Source organism: Meriones unguiculatus, chromosome 1, assembly GCF_030254825.1.
Source record: "Meriones unguiculatus strain TT.TT164.6M chromosome 1, Bangor_MerUng_6.1, whole genome shotgun sequence".
Taxonomy (NCBI): Eukaryota; Metazoa; Chordata; class Mammalia; order Rodentia; family Muridae; genus Meriones; species Meriones unguiculatus.
The window spans coordinates 30834537-30853960 of record NC_083349.1 but is presented as its reverse complement, the minus strand read 5'-3'; the positions used below and the strand labels follow the sequence as shown (position 1 = coordinate 30853960).

At 37.6% G+C, this 19424-nt stretch overlaps 2 protein-coding genes and 1 pseudogene across 2 annotated transcripts; 1 reads left to right on the top strand and 2 right to left on the bottom strand.

Moving 5' to 3' along the window:
• Positions 1-374: 374 nt before the first annotated feature.
• Positions 375-2872, bottom strand: LOC110565862 (olfactory receptor 5B3-like; annotated as a pseudogene).
• Positions 2873-4907: 2035 nt separating this feature from the next.
• Positions 4908-5861, bottom strand: LOC110565865 (olfactory receptor 5B12-like). The gene has a single exon (XM_021663637.1). It carries the CDS (start codon positions 5859-5861, stop codon positions 4908-4910), a length of 954 nt encoding a protein of 317 aa, XP_021519312.1.
• Positions 5862-15844: 9983 nt separating this feature from the next.
• LOC110565858 (olfactory receptor 5B2-like) lies at positions 15845-16789 on the top strand. The gene has a single exon (XM_021663630.1). It carries the CDS (start codon positions 15845-15847, stop codon positions 16787-16789), a length of 945 nt encoding a protein of 314 aa, XP_021519305.1.
• The last annotated feature ends 2635 nt before the right edge of the window (positions 16790-19424 follow it).

Below are 19424 nucleotides of genomic sequence, written 5' to 3'. Positions count from 1 at the left end.
CACGTTCATGCACACACAAATACACACATGTACATGCAAACATATATGCACACCAATAAATAAAGTACAATTTGAAACAATTAAAATCAGATATTTTAAACTGATTGAAAATATAACTGACATGTGGGATAAGCTTTAAAGGATTTCGTGCCAACCATTATTAACACTGAGATGCTGAAGGTATATAGCATTATAATCTTACTTTTACAATTGAATTACTTATTCTCTCTGCAAAGCATCAAAAATCTACTCTACCTTATTTAGAATGAAGTTAGATGCACCATGTATAAAGGAGTATGAAAAGAAATATACATGAAATAATTTAGAAATATTATGAGAAACACATATCTAAGGAAAGTTTGAATGGTTTAAAATCAATTTGTAATTAACTGACTAGACAAAATTTGACTTTGATTTTCCTTTTTGAATGCAATCTTTACCCCTTTGTTCCTCATGCTGTAAACAAGAGGGTTGACTATGTGTATGACCATGGTGTAATTTTGTCTGTGTCCATGGAATGACTGAAGGTGGAGTGTAATTACATGAAAAGATAGACAGTGCTGACATGAAGTGCACAGGTGGAGAAAGCCTTCATTTGGACCTCAGCTGAGTGCATCCTCAAGACAGTAATGAAAACAAGCAGGTAAAAGTTCAAGATGTTGGTCATAAAGTCTCAGCCTCTTTGATAGTCTGCAGGGCAGAGGCTTTCAGAGGCACTCTGTGGCAGACTATCAAAGAGGATGAGACTTTATGACCAACTGTTGGGCAGAGTGCATGGAATCTTGTGTAAGAAGTGGGAAATAGTAGGTTATGGAGAGGACAGGAACCCCACAAGGAGAGCAGCAGAACTAGAAGATTTAAACACAGGGGTCTTCCAAGAGACCCATACTTCAACCAAGTACCAGGAATGGAGATAACCTAGAACCCCTGTTCAGATGTAATCCATGGCAATTTAGTGTCTAAGTGGGTTACATAGTAATGGGAAGAGGGACTGCCTCTGACACAATCTTATAGGCCTGCTCTTTGACCACCTCCCCCTGAGGGGAGAGCAGTCTTACCAGGCCACAGAAGATGACAATGCAGCCACTCCTGATGAGAACTGATAGACTAAGATTAGAAGGAAGGAGAGGAGGACCTCCCCTATCAGTGGACTTGGGGAGGGGCATGCATGAAAAAAGGGTAGGGATGGTGGGACCTGGAGGGGAGGAGGGAAAGGCTTATGGGGGGATACAAAGTGAATAAAGTGTAAAAATATATATATATATATATAATAATAATAATAAAATATAAAAAATACTTAAATAATAGGAATCTAATAAAAAACAAAATAAAAAAGTTCAAGATGATGAAAAGAGTGAAAACAATATAAAATTCAGTCAGTATAAAAATTATAATCTCATTCAGGTGGATATCAGAACAGGAAGAGGCAGTTGTGATAGTATGTCACAGAAAAAAAATGGTTAATCAAATTATCATGACAGGAGAGGTGGAAAGTGAAGGTGACATGGGTTGAAGATTGTAGCAGTACAAACATATAGGAGACAGTTTTCATTTGAACACACATAATACATGTCATGGTGGTGGAGTAATGCAGGGATTCCCACAATGCTGCATGACTGTCAAAACCCACTGAGGCCAGCATGAAACTTTCAACAGTAACAAAGGCTACAAACAAGAGTATCTGGACAGTACATGTATTGTAGAATATTATGTTAATTCTTTTTTCTCTTTTAAAAAACTTTTTATTGGTTCTTCTTAAATCTCAAATCATGTGTCCTAATATCATTTATCTCCCCTTTCCCTCATACCTACCCTCCAGCCTTGCAATATATCCTCCTAACAGAGAAAAAAAAATTGTTGTGGAATCTGTAGTGTATCACAGTGTGTCCCACCGTATATCCTTTAGCCCACATTTCTTTGGTTGCAAATGTTCATTGCAGTAACTCTTTGGTTCTAATTTGAGGGCCCTGGGTTCTGCCACTCTATCAATACTGGAACCTCACTGGGACTCCTCTCCAAAACTCTATTCTCTCTCTGTGTCGTGGAGATTCTGTTGTTTTGAATCTGTAGGACTGGCCCTTCATGCACTCCAATTCAAAGTCTTGGTCTGGACCTAAGAGGTGTCTGAGATAGTCTGCCCACTAGCTCTTCAGCTCTTCTGCCCTCAGGGCCAGCTCACCTGCACCCCCAAGTCCAGAATCATCTCTACCGTGCTGCACAAACGAGGAGCAGGGCCTGCTCTTCTGAGTGCTGCAGCTGGTGAGGAGCAGGGACAGCTCTCCCGCTCTCAGCATCCCAGGTGTGGTCCAGGTATCCCACCTGCTATAGGTGGTGGGGTTCAAGGTGGAGGAGAATATCTCTCCCTCATCTATGCCATCACACGGAAGACAAGTGAATGTCTTCTAAATTCATATCCTCGGGGCCGGATCAAACGCGACTCCCACAACGTGCTGTGCCAGTCTCCTGAGTACTGAAGCTGGAGAGGGGCAGGTTCAGTTCTTTTGCTCTCACTCTTTCAGGACCAGCTCTCTTATGATGCCCAGGTGAGGGGTGGGGTTAGTTCTACGCAACCCTCAGACATCAACAGGTGACAGCCCAGACCCAAGATTTCTGCCTGGTCTTGGGTGGCAACAGACCGCTGCTGCAGCGCCAGGGACCCAGATGTGGCACCTGGTTGCAGCACAGGCCTACACCGGCACCATGGTCCCAGGTTGCACCATCAGCTACTCACATTAGGCTGCTCCTCACTATCCTTGACTCTCCAGGTCTGTCTGTCTTCCTTGTGCCCACATCTTTCTCTTTCTTTTCCATTTCTCTACCGCTTACTTGCTCCTCTTGGTGGTGCCCAAGGTCTCTGGGTGTCTGGGGTCATCTCGGGAGTGATCTCAGGAGTGCTATGACCCACGCATGTGTTATGGCACCAGGCCGGGTCCCCTCAAGCACGGTCTGCCTACCTGTACCTGCAAAACACTGGACTGGTTGTCATCTCAGCCTCGCCCCTTGTCCACGCGCCATCGCGTCAGTCTGGTGGTTGTCTCTCACTTGCTTTATGCCTGGGCCTACCCAAGTTGACCCATGTAGGATTATCTGTCTTGGGCTCACTCTGGCCTAGGGCACATGATCCCAATCAGTGTTCTTCAAGACTCTGGCTTGTTCCCTGCCCTAAGAGCCAGTCTGAGCCTGCATAGTGGCTTGAGTGGTGGATTCCTTAGTAAGGGAAGCAGGGGCAGTCACAGGCATGAACTTGGTTGCCTGCTCTTTGATCACCTCCCCCTGGTGATGTGGCCTTACTAGGCCACAGAGAAAGAGGACCCAAACAGTCCTGCTGAAACCTGATAGGCTAGGGGAGTTGTCCCTTCTTTAAGCACATAGAATAATCAGCCCTGTCGTCCAATGATCACACAGAAGGAATACAATTTGGTATTTACTCATACATTCAGTCTCAGTTATGCTTCTGATCACTTATCCACTCATTCATTCCCTTTTACAATAATTCACTAACTAAATAATTTATTTATTTTGTTACTTAACTTTATTTCTTTTGTTGAGTATTCATTTAGTAACGGCTATAAACAATAAGCTTGGTAGATGACAATGGGGATTAATAGAGAGCAGTTAGTAGCCTCAGAAAGGCATGGTTCCCTCTGAGCATCGTTTCTAGTGCTCATAATTAATGTCACTCCATATAAACTCTGGTTTTGAGTTCCCTTATCAAACATCCTTCTGAAGCTCACCAAAAAGAACTTCCCATGTTCGACATCTTCATTTAACTCAATATATTATTTAGTAATGAAGGGAAGAACTCACTGTCATTTTCATCTTCTATTACGTTCCTTGTCCACAAATAATCCAGTTATAATGTAGATTTCCCATTGTCTTGATCAGTGGCATACTTACTAAAAACAACAAAAACTACAAAAATACAGTGATGGAAAGTATTACTGTGCAAAATAGGCATTAGATGTGATTAAATACTATCTAGAATGCAGAAAAGGAATAGAGAGTTTTACAAATAATGTTTTCCTATTTGATAACTTAATAGTTTATCAGCAGTTTACAAAGATTTTAAGAAAAATACTACTTAAATGGTCAGAGGATCCATATGCTGTTAGTTAAAACTATGTAAGTTACAAAGTTCTGTTTATTCTGTGAATTATTTTTTTGTTGATTGCAGTCTGTATTTGATCTCTGGAATTCAGAATTACTTAGATTTAGATAATATGCTTTCCCTCATTATGAAAACTTCATTACAGAAGTTATTTTAACCTCAAGATTCAAGATTTTCATACCACCAAAACCATATGAAATACTGCTATTGGGGCTGAGATCGTGAGATTCTGCTTGACAAAACTGCAAGATAATTTTTATAATATTAATATATGAGAACAATTGACTTATATCATATATATGTGATATATATATCATATATATATAATGGAATTATTTTGAACTTTAACAATTAATAAAGTATGAGACCATGAATTTTAAAGAGAGACAGCCAATCATAGGTACATGTTATGACTGAAGAGAAGATCAAGAAGGAAAAATTAAATAGTAATTAATAATTACAATAATTAAATAATTGAAAATATAACTGTTATAACACACAGATGAGGTTTAGCTAAAAAGTATTTTATATCAATTTATGAAGCAATGTTGCATGTGAATTCTCTAGCATTGTAATCTTGATCTAAATAGTAAATTGGCATCTTATTTCTGGCAAGACTCAAAATTCAAATAAATTCACTCAAAATTCACAATAAATTAGTCATATTACCAATGAATAAAGACAAAGTTCTCCTTTATAAAATAAAAGTTAAAAAATCATGGACAAGAAATAATTACAAATAAACTATTCTTCAAAGTTAAAGGTCCAGTGTTTCACATGCCTAAAAAATACTTCAGAATTAATTGACTAAGTGAAGCGAAGACTTTACTTTTCCAACAACTTTCTTGAATGCATTTTTGACTTCTTTGTTCCTCAGGCTATAGACTACAGGGTTCAGCATGGGAATGACCATGGTGTAAAACACAGATGCAATTTTGTCAGTGTCCATGGAGTGACTGGAGCTGGGTTGTAAGTACATGAATATAAGAGACCCAAAGAAGATGAATACAGTGATGAGGTGGGATGCGCAGGTAGAGAAGGCCTTCCTTTGTGCTTCAGCTGAACGCATCCTCAGGATAGCAATGAAAATAAGCAGGTAAGTGTTCAGAATAACCAAAAGAGTGAAAGCAACATCCAGCGTAGCCAGGATAAGGAGAGTAATCTCATTGGTGTAGGTGTCAGAACAAGAAATATTCAGCAGTGGGGGAATGTCACAGAAAAAATGATTAATCACATTGGAACGGCAGAAGTGCAGACAAAACGCCATGACAACGTGGATAGAGGATTGCAAGATTCCACACAAGTAGCAGCAGGTGACAATTAGGACACAGGTGGTACTTGTCATGATGGTGGTGTAGTGCAGGGGTTTGCACACTGCCGCATGGCGGTCATAGGCCATTGAGGCGAGAATCAGACTCTCAATAGCAACAAAGGCTACAAAGAAGAACATCTGGGCAGCACACCCATTGTAGGATATGATTTTATTTCCTGTGAGAAACCCTTCCATTACCTTGGGAGTGATTGCTGAGGCATAAACACAGTCCACCAGGGAGAGGTTACTGAGAAAAAAATACATGGGGGTGTGAAGCCTGGAGTCCAGCAGAATCAGCATGATCATCCCAAGATTCCCAACCACTGTGATCAAATAAATGAGAGTGAAGATGATAGACAAAGGGATCCGAAGCTCTGGGGCATCTGTTAACCCCATAAGAATAAATTCGGTGACCTCTGAAATATTCTCCATCAAAGTCATTTGGGAATGACCATGGTAAGTTCCTGGGACAAAGAAATAAAAACGCTATTTGCATATCCACTGAATTCTACACTATGACCAAGGATGTTTACCCATTGTCTTTTCTTGTAAAAGACACTGTTTGGAGGATGAATGGCATGCTGGGGAACTGTGGGCCGTTTGCTCATGTGAAAGTGATACAGATGGACTCTGAGTTTATTTGGTACCACAAGTGGTTTATATAACTGTGAGGCCCTATGCCATTTCCATTAAATAGGGTGCTGCCTACTCTACTAAATCTTACGGTATTTGTTATCATTGCTTGTAATACTTGGATGCATGTTCGTATAGCATGGACACTGACATTTTCAATCAGCACTAAAAACTGTGAGGTTGTGTAGCTTCTGTACATGAGCATAAGATCTGGAAAATGGCTTTTACATGTCTGATAAATCCCCCACCAATTTAAGCAATAATCTGGGAGTCTGAGCCAGGCACACTCAAATTTGCTCTCTAACTCATGCTAGCCCTTAGTTGGCTTATCTGTTTTAAATATTACCACTTTGCACAAACTGCATGATATCTTCATAGCTTTCAGCAGGACTAAATGTAAGGAAATTTTTTTGTTCAAAACTGATAAACAAAACTGCTTTATTCCCATGTCACAACCTTTTTCACGCAGACTGATATCCCCTACCAAACCATCAACCATGTCTTCATGATTTGTGTTTGGGAAAACAAAGAGGAAACCAGAAAATTGTTCTCGTTCTTCCATAGAGATGTGGTACTCTTTAGCAAACTATACTGCCTAACTTATCTGATTTATTCACCTCCACAGAGGCTCAAATGACAGATTACTGTTACTGGTTACAGTATGAAAGATCTTCCACCCAAGAAAACCTCTGGCTCTGGATTTGTGAGACCTATTAATTATCAGTGCTAAACATCATTCTTATTCAAGACAGGAGAAGATGTGTAAGAACAGCCAAACTGAATGTAATTTTTTCCTACCTCACAGGTTCTTCTTCTAGACTTCTTTGAATATAATCATCACCTTACCTGTTTCTAAAGGGAATCTTCTGGTATTGAGCATGAAACTACGCATAATGTAAAACAGTTGGTATACTGGAAAGATCATTAGAACAAAAAGGAGACGATACAGTGTGTCTGTAGTGTGGCTCTTTAATTTTTATGGTCCTTATTATCTATTTCGTTTTTACTTATAAAACGAAAAATAAAATAAAAGTGGTTTCATTTTGTTCCCCTTACCATTTTAAATTCATGTCATTCATATTTTAGTACTTACCTTTTTTTCTAAGAGCAGACAAGTATACAAAAATAGTGGGGTTTGAAGAACTTCATGTCTAGAGTATAAGCCCTGCATCCACACCAAAAAAATAACATTGTGAGGAATGTTCTCCTCCCCCTCTGTCACAAGGTCTGCTGTACAACTGAACTCTGGCCTGTGCTTTTGACAGTATCAAGGCATCTGTCTCAAGCTCTGCACATGTCTCAGGAGAACCGGGGTATGAGAGTAGATATCTCTGGAGGCTGGTGATCCCATGTTGGCCATTCATCCCGACTTTAATAGAGACATCAAGAAGTTTAGAATTTTGGTGAAGAGTTCTTGTGATGACATGAGGGAATAGGTGCTTAAAGGAAAGTGACTCTAATAATCAGGCCTGCAGGGCCAAAATTAGTTAGAGAAGAAAAATGAATTTCCACTAGGAGCTCATGGTCAAGCACCCACTCTGGTTTTCTGGCCTTTAGCTTTGCCATTCGGTTCTAGGACATCACTTTGCTTTCCTTCTAGTTGTTTCTTAATAAAGTGTCTACTGTTTTAACACAACAGACATCTTCTAAGATTTTTCTTTGTCATTTCCTTTCATAAAATTATCAGTAAATACAACTATATATATATATACATATATATATGTATATATGTATATTCATCAACTTGTGAGAAAGAATTGATAAGTTTTCACATACACACACATGCACACACACACATATTACTGCATATACACTGTGCAGTAATTTTTAATAAATCAGGGAAATTAGAATTTTACATATGTTTAACATTTACCAGTTTTAAAAACATCAAAAGTTGTCTTTTGTAGTTAAATATACACTATGCTTTTTGTAACTAAAGCAATCTTATTTTGTAGTATGCTTATAGCTAACTAGCAGGAATGAGTTCCTTTTTCTCTTAAAGATTAGAAGCCATAATCATAATATCTCAATATGTATGCTTGATATGAGCTGAACAAGTACAACAATAGAAATACCAAGCTGAGTAAGGCAAAGACTATGAGGTCTCAACCACACACACAGAACTACACACAACCAAGGAATGTTGAGACTATGGGTAATTGTCTGTAAAGCAAAGGACACCGTCATCAAAACAAAACGACTGCCTACAGATTGGGAAAGAATCTTCACTAACCCTTTATCTGACAGAGGACTAATATCCAGTATATACAAAGAACTAAAGAAGCTGAAAAATAGCAAACCAAGTAATCCAATTAAAAAATGGGGAACAGAGCTAAACAGAGAATTCTCAACAGAAGAATATCGAATGGCAGAGAAACACTTAAAGAAATGCTCATCCTCATTAGCCATCAGGGAAATGCAAATCAAAACGACCCTGAGATATCACCTTACACCCATCAGAATGGCCAAGATGAAAAACTCAAGCAATAACACATGCTGGAGAGGTTGTGGAGAAAGGGGAACCCTCCTCCACTGCCGGTGGGAATGTAAACTGGTACAACCACTCTGGAAAGCTATCTGGAGCTTTCTAAGACAAATAGGAATAGTGCTTCCTCCAGACCCAGCTATACCACTGCTAGGTATATACCCAAAGTTTGTTCAAGTACACAAAAAGGACACTTGCTCAACCATGTTTATAGCAGCTCTATTTGTAATAGCCAGAACCTGGAAACAACCCAGATGTCCATCAACGGTGGAATGGGTACAGAAATTGTGGTATTTTTATACAATGGAATACTACTCAGCAATCAAAAAGGAGGAAATCATGAAATTTGCAGGCAAATAGTGGGATCTAGAAAAGGTCATTCTGAGTGAAATATCCCAGAAGGAGAAAGACAAACATGGGATATACTCACTTATATAGACCTATAAGATATGATAAACATAATGAAATCTATACACCTAAAAAAGATAATCAATTGAGCGGACATGGGGTGAGATGATCAATCCTCGTTTAGAAAGACAGATGGGATGTGCATTGAACATATGACAGGAGTCTACTGAGCGCATCTGAAAGACTCTAACTAGCAGTGTTTTCAAAGCAAAGACTCATGACCAAATCTTTGGCAGAGTACAGGGAATCATAAGAAAGAAGGGGAGTTAGTCTGATGGGGAAAGGATAGGAGCTCCACAAGGACCAAATATATCTGGGCACAGGGTCTTTTCTGAGACTGACATTCAACCAAGGACCATGTATGGATATAACCTAGAACCTCCACTCAGATGTAGCCTGTGGTAGCTCAGTAACCAATTGGTTTCCCAAAGTGAGGGGAACAGGGACTATTTCTAACAGGAACTCAATGACTGGCTCTTTGGTCTCCCCATCCCCGAAGGGAGGAGCAGTCCTGTTAGGCCACAGAGGAGGGCTTTGCAGCCAGTCCTGAAGATACCTGATAAAACAGGATCAGATGAATGGAAAGGAGGTCCCCCCATCAGTGGACTTGGAAAGGGGCACGGTGGAGATGAGCGAGGGAGGGAGGGACTGGGAGGGAATGAGGGATCGGGACACGGCTGGGATACAGAGTTAATAAAATGTAACTGATAAAAAAAAAAATAAAAAAAATACAAAAAAAAATAAAAAAAATAAAAAATAAAAAATAAAAAAAGAAAATTAGGCTTTCACTGAGGAATAGCTGATCTATATAAACATTTTGGACTTAGTGTTAGGAACCTAATACCTCATAGAAGTCCATAGAAGATGTGATTCAGTGGCATTAACAAATAGTTGGGTGATGGGTTGTTTGTTCTCCCTGCTCTCCTTTTTGCATTTTATTTGATAAAAGAGCAAAGAAATAGAAATAATTATCTAAAATTTTCAGTAGCCCATATTTAGTTTCCAGAAATCAAGAATTAAAATGGGGAAAATTTTTAAAAAGTAGAGATAGAAAAACTTCTCTCAGAGAAACTACTTTTTTCAATGGACAGGAGCATTTAATACAGATATGCATGTTTGGTCCAAGTACTGAGAATAAAAGACTGAGTTCATGTGTTGTCACTAAAACTAAAGTGACAACACATTCTAGAGAGGATGTGGAGAAAGGGGAACCCTCCTCCATTGCTGGTGGAAATGTAAACTTCTACAACCACTTTGGAAACCAACTGGGCATTTTCTCAGAAAACTGGGAATAGTGCTACCTCAAGATCTAGCTATACCACTCCTAGGCATATATCCGAAATATGCTCAACTATACAGCAAGAACATTTGCTCAACCATGTTTGTAGCAGCTTTATTCACAATAGCCAGAATCTGGAAACAACCCAAATGTCCCTCAAACAAAGAATGAATACAGAAATTGCAGTACATTTACACAATAAAAATACTACTCAGGTATTAAAAACAAAAAAAAAATCATGAAATTTTCAGGCAAATGGATGGAACTAGAAAAGGTCATCCTGAGTGAGGTAACCCAGAAGCAAAGAGACATGCATGGTATATACTCACTTATAAGTGGATATTAGCCATATAATATAGGATAAACATATTGAAAATCAAAGACCTAAAGAAACTAAATAATAATGAGGACCCTAGAGAAGATGCTTAATTCTCATTCAGAAGGGAAAAACAGGATAGACACCAGACACAGTAGAAGAAAGGGGCCAGGACTGGATCCTACCAACTGATGTCCTCTAAAAGACTCCAACCATCAAGTGATCAAAGCCCATGCAGAGACTCACAGCCAAACTTTGGACAGCGAGTTGAGTGTCTTATGGAAGGAGGGAAATATAAAAGGACCCAGAGCGGACAGAAGCCCCACAAGGAGACCAACAAAGCCAAAAAGAGCAGGGCCTAGGGGGAAGTGCAGAGACTGATGCATCAACCAAGGACCATGCACGGAGAGGACCTAGACATGCTGCTCAGATGTAGCCCATAGGCAGCTCACTGTCCATGTGGGTTCCTGAGTAAGAGGAGAAGAAACAGTCTCTGACATGAACTTGGTTGCCCTCTCCTTGATCACTTTAGGATCATACAGTAAGAGATGGTGGCTTTCCTTCTCAGTGGGCTAGGAAAGAGGGATAAGAGAGGAAGAGGGAGGGAGAGTGGATCCAGGAGATGAGAGAAGAGGCTGTAACTGGTATTCAACTTGAATAAACAGTAAATAATAATAATAATAATAATAATCTCAAAAAAGAAAAGAAAAGGAGTGTAAGAGCCAACAGATGCGAAGGAGAGCCATGAAATGATATCTTCTGGACATGGCATGGTTAATGTTATCAATTCAGCATCTGTGGCTAGCTGCGCAGGACCAAGTGAGAAAAACACCCCACGTAAATTTGTTAGATGATCTCCAGGTCTCACCTATTTGTCAGGAGTTATGTTGGAAATTGATGGTTGCTGGAGAAAGAAAGAAACATTGTTTTTTGGGGGGGATGAGACAACTCTATTTCCCACTCCCCACACCCACATATATAGCTCATTAGATTTATTTAGTTATCAAAAACTTATAACATTAAAAATCTTGGAATTAGGAAAGATCATATTGAGGGGATTATAAGAATAATTGGCATGACCATCCTTTGGAGAGGTTTGTAGAAGGAGATTGGAACTTTGAACTGGAAAATCTGTTTATTCTTCAGAACTGAATGAACTATTATGGAAGTCTGAACAATAGTGGTGAAAACAATGCAGACACTAGAGGCCAGGCTTGTAAAGTTCCAGAGGGAAGTAAAGACTTTACAGGGCCATTATGTGACATTTTAAATTAAGGATCTATGGTTCTGGGGACCTGGGGTAGTAGCATTAGTAATGATTAAAACCAGAACAGGAGCATTGAAGTGAAACACTTGCTTCAGTCAGCCGCTTTCTGCTGGTCAGCTGGAACTGAAGCATCAGCTGTCTTTAAGAAAAGAGCATCATTGAGGATTACAAACCTGGGAGTATCTCATCCGGGACAGAACACAGATACGTGGTCTAGAGCTGTGCAATGTGATAGCTTGTGCTAGCAGCCAGACATGGTAAAGTATAAATTTTTAGAAGGGTCCATTAGTGAATGTGAGAGCACAGCTCAAGTAGAAACTCCAGAACTGAAAGAGCCATAGAAGAAACAATGTTCTTAAATTAACCCCAGGAGAGGCTATTGGTGAGTGTGCAGGCCAGTTACAGTGGAGAACTCAGTATTTGGAGATGCCTATACCATGGGACTTTGAAATTTAAAAGAGAGACTTCAGATGTTTTAAAGGGACTGCACTATTAAAGTTATTTGAATTTTTTAAGGACTGGGGACATTTTAAGCATTGGTTTGTTACATTGTGATAAAGGTTAACCTGCTATCTTAGGAACAAGTTAAAAAGAAAGGATTAAAGTAAAACAAGCTTGTGTGCCAAGTCAACAAGGGTCAGTCGTGCTGGCTAGTTTTGTTTTAACTTTGCAAAAGTTAGAGTCCTTCAGTCCTTTAGTCCTTCTTAATTTCAATTAAGAAAATGCTCCCCCCAGCAAGCCAGGGGATGGTGGTTCAAGCATATAGTCCCAGAACTCAGGGAGATAGAGGCAGGCAGACTTCTGTCAGTTCAAGGCCAATCTGGTCTACAAAGTGAGTCAAGGACAACCAAGGCTACGCAGAAAAACCCTATCTTGAAACAAAAAAAGAAAAGAAAAGAAAAAAGCACCCCCCCACAACATTGGCATTTTCTTGATTGACAATTGGTGCTGGAGGGACAAGTTCACTGTAGGCAGTACCATCTCCAGGTTGGTGGTCCTGGGTACTATATGAAAGCAGGCTGAGCAAGCCATGAGTAGCTGGTCAGGAAGCATCACCCTTCCAAGTTAGGCAATGCATCAGCTCCTGCCTCCAGGTTCCTGCCTTGAATCCATGACTTTAGTTCCTTCTCTGACTTTCTCAGATTGTGGACTATAAACTATAAAATGAAATAAACACTTTCTTTACCATGCAAAAAAAAAAAAAAGAATAATTGGGAGGGGGACTGAAGAATGGGAAGGTAGAAATGATATTTTATTGTATAATGTATGAAATTCTTTAAATTGAAAATAAACAGTTCCAATAACTGTGACTAGGTTAAACTTATTGCACATGTTTTTAAGTGATTGTTTAACAAAATTTTTTTTTTAAAAAGTGTTGGATAGAATGAAAGCAAGTACCAAGAAGTTTCTATGTGCTTTGGAACACATAAAACAAGATTTTTGTGCAGTTGAAATGCATCTTCATGAGTTAAGTGTGATAAGAAAAATGATTGCCCTCAAAGGGAATCTTTTCCTTGGAGAGCTCCAAGCCTTTGCAGTCTTCTCCAGATTCCTATATAGTAAGGGCTATAGTCTCGTTTTTACTTCTTATGACATTGTTGAAAGGGGGTTAGAGATTGAGCAGAGTCCTTTTGATCATTATGTTTTTAAGTGGTTGTTAATCCCTGTCTGCACAATAACCTTGTTTCATACCGAGTATTTATAGTGAGTCTTCAACCATAGCCAGAGGAAACTAACAAGGTAATTATTACCCGAACTCATTCTGATAGGAGAGTCACATACTAAATTTTTAAAATATATTCCTTTCTTAAATAGTTTTTACCAAGATTATTCCATGAAATATATGAAAATTTATTTCTTTTCAAATAAACGAAGAAACTATGCTTAGTCAAATAAGATAACTTCTAATAATACTGAAACTCTATACGTATGTCTGTGTGTGTGTGTGTGTGTGTGTGTGTGTGTGTGTGTGTGTGTGTGTTAGATGCTAGACTCAAGGCAAGTCATCCTGGGTCCTTCTTACTAATCCTGTCATCATATCTTGATGTCTCAGGAGCATTAGAATTTTAACTAAATTATTTTGAAAAGCAATTTCTCCCAATGTCTTTTACATTAATTTGATGGTGAATTTCTGGTTCTAGACACATAATGCAGTTTTTTATTATCCTTCATCTTAAGGATTAAAAAAATAAAAATAAATAAATAAAAAGCTAGTAAAACTTTAACATGGAAACAAACAGCTATTTCATCTATAACATTTTGAGGTCAGATATGTATGTTTGACCTATTTTTTCCTTAAAGTTACAAAACTAATAGACTTTAAGACTTAAAATCATGGCATTACAAGAATTCAAAGATAATTATGAAATGAGAATGATTCTCTTCTTAAAATAATTGAGAGAAACCCAGGGTGGATGATACTCCGGTTGGGTTATTGGCTGATTCCTGTAATTTATTGAGCTATGAACTTGCTAAAACAAGATGAAAGCCATGTCTGCATATTCCTTAACATTCTAAAATCCTTATCCCATTTTTTATCTCAGTTCTCCAATCTCATTCTTTGTTAATTTAGAAATTGTCACAGTGCAATTATTTTTAAAATCCAATATACTGCAATCATTTATAGATAAATTTGAATTTTGAACAAATTTATACTAGATGTAGATTGTTAAAAAGTCCCATTCCCTAATCCTCTGAAATGTAGCATATATACATAGACACATAAACATATATAAATATGTACATATATAATCATGTATATGAATATGTGTGTATAATTTTGAATGTAACTGTTAATATATAGTATGAACTGGAGTGTTGTGTTATTTCTCTGTTTCAATTACCAAAATATACAAATAGTTTTGTAGCCTATTTTTTCATACTCATCATAAGAACTTCACAAATGCACTTCTAATAACCACATTCTAAGCTCAGGCACTTGTGTCGTTGTGGCTTTATTTGACTTTGTTGTTGAGAATATTCCACATTATCTAGATGAGCCAATGAAAACAGCAGACTTCATGAAACACAGTGAATATTTATTCTACAAATCCTCGTATTTAAGCTATTCTGTGAGTGTAATAACTTGAGGTCAGACATGTGGAATACAGCATAGCAGGGCCAGGCAAGGAGGGTTGTGAAACGAGAATCTTTACACACAAGCTAAAATATAAATTCAGATAATGAATTAACTCCAGATAGCTTGGTTTTTCATTGATCATGAGAATGGCTAATATGTCCACTTATGTGGTAGAAGAAAGAATATCACCAGAATAGTAGAGGAAGGGGAGATACGAGAGGATACAGCATGTGTTTAGAGGCGAATCACAAGACAAAGTTGGCTGTTTTCAATGTCTGCCTCTGCCTGGAAGCCTTGTGCTCTTACCTGTCCTAACTAGAAGTATCGTCTTCCATTCTAAGAGTAATAATGTAACTATTGCTTATCAGCTTTTCCTTATTCATTATCTCATTTAGATCTCACAAGAATCACTTAGATGGGCCCAATACAATTTACAGCCAGAGAAGTTGTGTAGAGATTTTATATCTCTAGTGGTAAATAATAAAGATAATAAATGAGTATTTATACACCTTTTTGCAGAATACACGTATTATATGTGAAACTATATCTTTTATTAAAATTATCTTTGTTGGCTGAGCTGGCCTGTAATGACATATTTATTTTAATGAATATAATATGCAGATATTTATGAGTTAGTCTACAGTTTATTTTGGCACATTGAGCTGCGTACAGTGAATTTAATGATTTAGCATGAACTGAGTGAACTTAAAATCAGTTCATAAATAGAACAGCTTAGAAATATTGCTTAACTTACAGGACATTCTGTACTCTGTGAATGTCTGAATACATAAATAAATAATTTTTCAAACTTTGTTGTTATAGCTTCATATAGATATAGAAATTATAATTAATCAGCTTCACAGTGTTGAAGAGACTAAATTATCTCTGCATGTTGAGCCTTTGTTCTTTCAACTTCATCCATTTCAAAGAACATTCTGTGGTTCCAGAAAAAGAGCTATGAAGAACAACACAGAAGTGAGTGAATTCATCCTCCTAGGGCTAACAAAAGCACCCGACCTTCAAATTCTTCTCTTTCTGATGTTCGCATTTGTCTACGCCCTCACTTTGGTTGGAAATCTTGGAATGATCCTTCTGATCTTGTTGGATGGTCGTCTCCACACCCCCATGTACTTCTTTCTCAGCAACCTGTCCTTGGTAGACTTTGGTTCTTCCTCAACGGTTGCTCCAAAGGTCATGGCTGGATTCCTCACGAGAAACAATGTAATTTCCTACAATGAATGTGCTGTTCAGATGTTCTTCTTTGTATTCTTTGCCACCGTGGATAGTTATCTCTTAGCCTCAATGGCATATGATCGTTATGCTGCAGTGTGTAAACCTTTACATTATACTACCACCCTGACGAAAGGCGTGTGTGCTTTTATGGCCATTAGCTCCTATGCCTTTGGTGTTTTGAATGCTTCTATACAAACAGGAGACACCTTCTGCCTCCCTTTTTGTGCATACAACGTGATCAATCACTTCTTCTGCGATATACCAGCGGTGAGGAACCTGGCTTGCTCTTATAAGCAAGTGAATGAGACGATTCTTATTCTGATGTCTAGCTTCCACATCATGTTTGCTTTTCTTGTTATCTTGATTTCCTACTTCCTCATATTTATGAACATTTTGAAGATGCATTCAAGCGAGGGATACCAGAAGGCCTTCTCCACGTGTGCTTCTCACCTCACTGTAGTTTTCACGTTTTATGGAACTGTCACCATAATGTACTTAAAGCCAAGTTCCAGTCATTCCATGGACACTGATAAATTCGTCTCTGTATTTTATACTATGGTCATCCCCATGCTGAATCCTATTGTCTACAGCCTGAGGAACAAAGAAGTTAAGAATGCCTTAAAGAAGGTTGTCAAAAAGGCAAAGCTATATGTATGTGTAGTACATTAATGAGGTACACTGATGAAAACATTATTTTATTTCTCATAAATTGTGTTTGATGATGTAAATGTTAATGATAATATGCTTACAACACAGAATTATATCTGGCTTCATTCTTTTCTTTCTCTGATGAATATATGCGCACATAGACTTCGGGGCTGGTTAAATTTGGTACGTAATGTTTACAGGTATTTGCAAAGTGTTTTCTAATGAAGTATATAAAATAATAAAAGCATTAAATAAAAACTGTATCATCGTTTATATATGCTTTTATCTAATGAAATATATGCTTATTCTTAGGATATGTTAGTGGTTACAAAAATTATAATAAATAAGTAAGAAATATTTCACTAATTACTGAGTTCTTTGGTAATAACATACAAACAAGAAAAGTTTTACTTATTAACTGAGTTATTTAGTAACAAAAAAATATGACAAATTCTTTTTTGTGTGTGTGCTGGTATCCTTTTATTTTAGGAGTACACAGCAGTTCAATTCATCAAACAATCATCACCTTTGAAATCTTCCTCTCCCATTCATCACTGACTTTTATTAATAAACAAAGATATGGGGGACAGAGTCAGGCTCCAGTGGGTTCTTGGGCACCAAGGACAGAGATGTGGCATCAATATAATAAAGGCAATGACCACCGGCTTGGTGTTAACAAGATGTCCCTGAATAGTTCAAGCCTCAAAGTATTTATTTCACTTCAAAGATGTGACAAATTCCTTAAGTATTTGAAAAAAGTGTAAGATTGAGTCATTTTTAACCTTAAGCTTATAACAATCCTTTCATATTTGGCAAAATCCAAACAACAACACTCCATCCAAAATAACAATACCTTCTTTGAATATTTTAAATGGCTTTAATAAAATTTTAGTACATATACATATATATTAATAATATATGTACATATATATTAAAAATCCTAACTTTCCTAATCATTTATCTCTTTCTTTCCTTCTTTCTTTCCTTATTTTCTTTATTATCTTTTGCAATTTATTCACTTTGTATCCCTGCTGTAGCCCCCTCCCTCATTTCTTCCCAGTCCCACCCTCCATCCCCTTCTTCCCCTATGTCCCTACTCGAAGTCCCCTGATAAGGGAAGACTTCCTCCCCTTCTATCTGACCCTAGCTTATCAGGTATTATCAGGGATTCCTCTGTGGTCTAGCAAGGCTACAACCCCCAGGGAGAGGTAATCAAAGAGCCAGGCACTGAGTTCATATCAGAGACAGCCCCTGATCCCCGTCCTAGGGAACCCACTTGGAAAATGAGCAGCCTGTGGGCTTCATATGAGCAGAGGTTTTAGGTCCTCTCCATACATGGTCCTTGGCTGGAGTATTGGTCTCTACATGTCCCCCTGGCTTTTGGGCTCTGTTGCTCTCCTTGTGGCACTCCAGGTCTTACTATCTCCCCCTTCTTCTGTAAGGTTCCCTGCACTCTGCCCAAAGTTTGGCTATGAGTCTCAGCATCCCTTTCGATACCCTGATGCACTCATCCCTTAATTCACACTAAATTCTTTTTATTCAAAAACAGATCTAAGTAGGCTTCTGGATTAAAAATCTTACCATTTGCACATGTCTCTGCAGAAAATAATTCCTCCATTATTTTTAGTTTGCTAATTAAATAATATATACTTAGAAACGGATCTATGAACTCCTGAAAGATATTTGAAACACAAGTGTATCTCCTTTATTCTGTCTGGTTTATATTTCATAGTACCTGTCAATATACAAGTCTTTGTGGGTTCTTTTTATTCATAAATTCATCTATCTTCCTAAACTTGGATAAAATCTCCTTGATAGAAGAAGCTAGATCTTGTGCTTTCATAGTTTTATCCTCAGTACTTCATACATTGTCTTCTACATAGAGACTCAAATATTTACTATATTAATAAATGAGTTGTCCATGTTCTTTGCAATTAGAAACAGCAATTCACGATTAATAAAATTGTGATTAAATGTCATATGGGGCTTATATTAATGTTAATGGAGATGTAGGGGTACAATACAAATATTTTCTAATGCATTACTCTTTTTTCTTCAAATTATTTATATCTTCTCATTTTGGACCAACATTAAATTTGAAGTTTTTGCAAAGCTACTATAAGATGTTTGCACATTTATTTCACTTTTTTTAATAACATGGTCAGACTTACTTCAGATTTCATCAGTTTTTCAATAATATTCAACTCTGTTTTCACATGAAATAATGTTGTTCTTAATTTATGCTATAATTTTAAATGGTGTTCTATCAACAAAATACACTAATACCGTCACTTCTGCAAGAAGATTAATGTACAACAATAAGCAAATACATATTGTGCTAGAGAGTGATATCTAAAAAGACTAAGTATTTTAATGACTCACATGTGAAAATCACTGTAAGTATTTGAGAATGCTACAAGATTTTATATTGGCTTCACTCTTAAAACTATGAATAAATTTTATTTTAAAAACATTTTACTGAGCATTAAAATAATTCTAGAGTTCATTACCTAACTCTTTCATAGACCATTTGTCTAGTGTTTCCAAAACACTAACTTCAGTGTTACAGCCACGAAAAAAGCAATTGAGGTCCCTGTTGTATGGTGAATGAATGGTATATAGTAAACTCGCTCTAGAACAGAACCAGTAGAATATA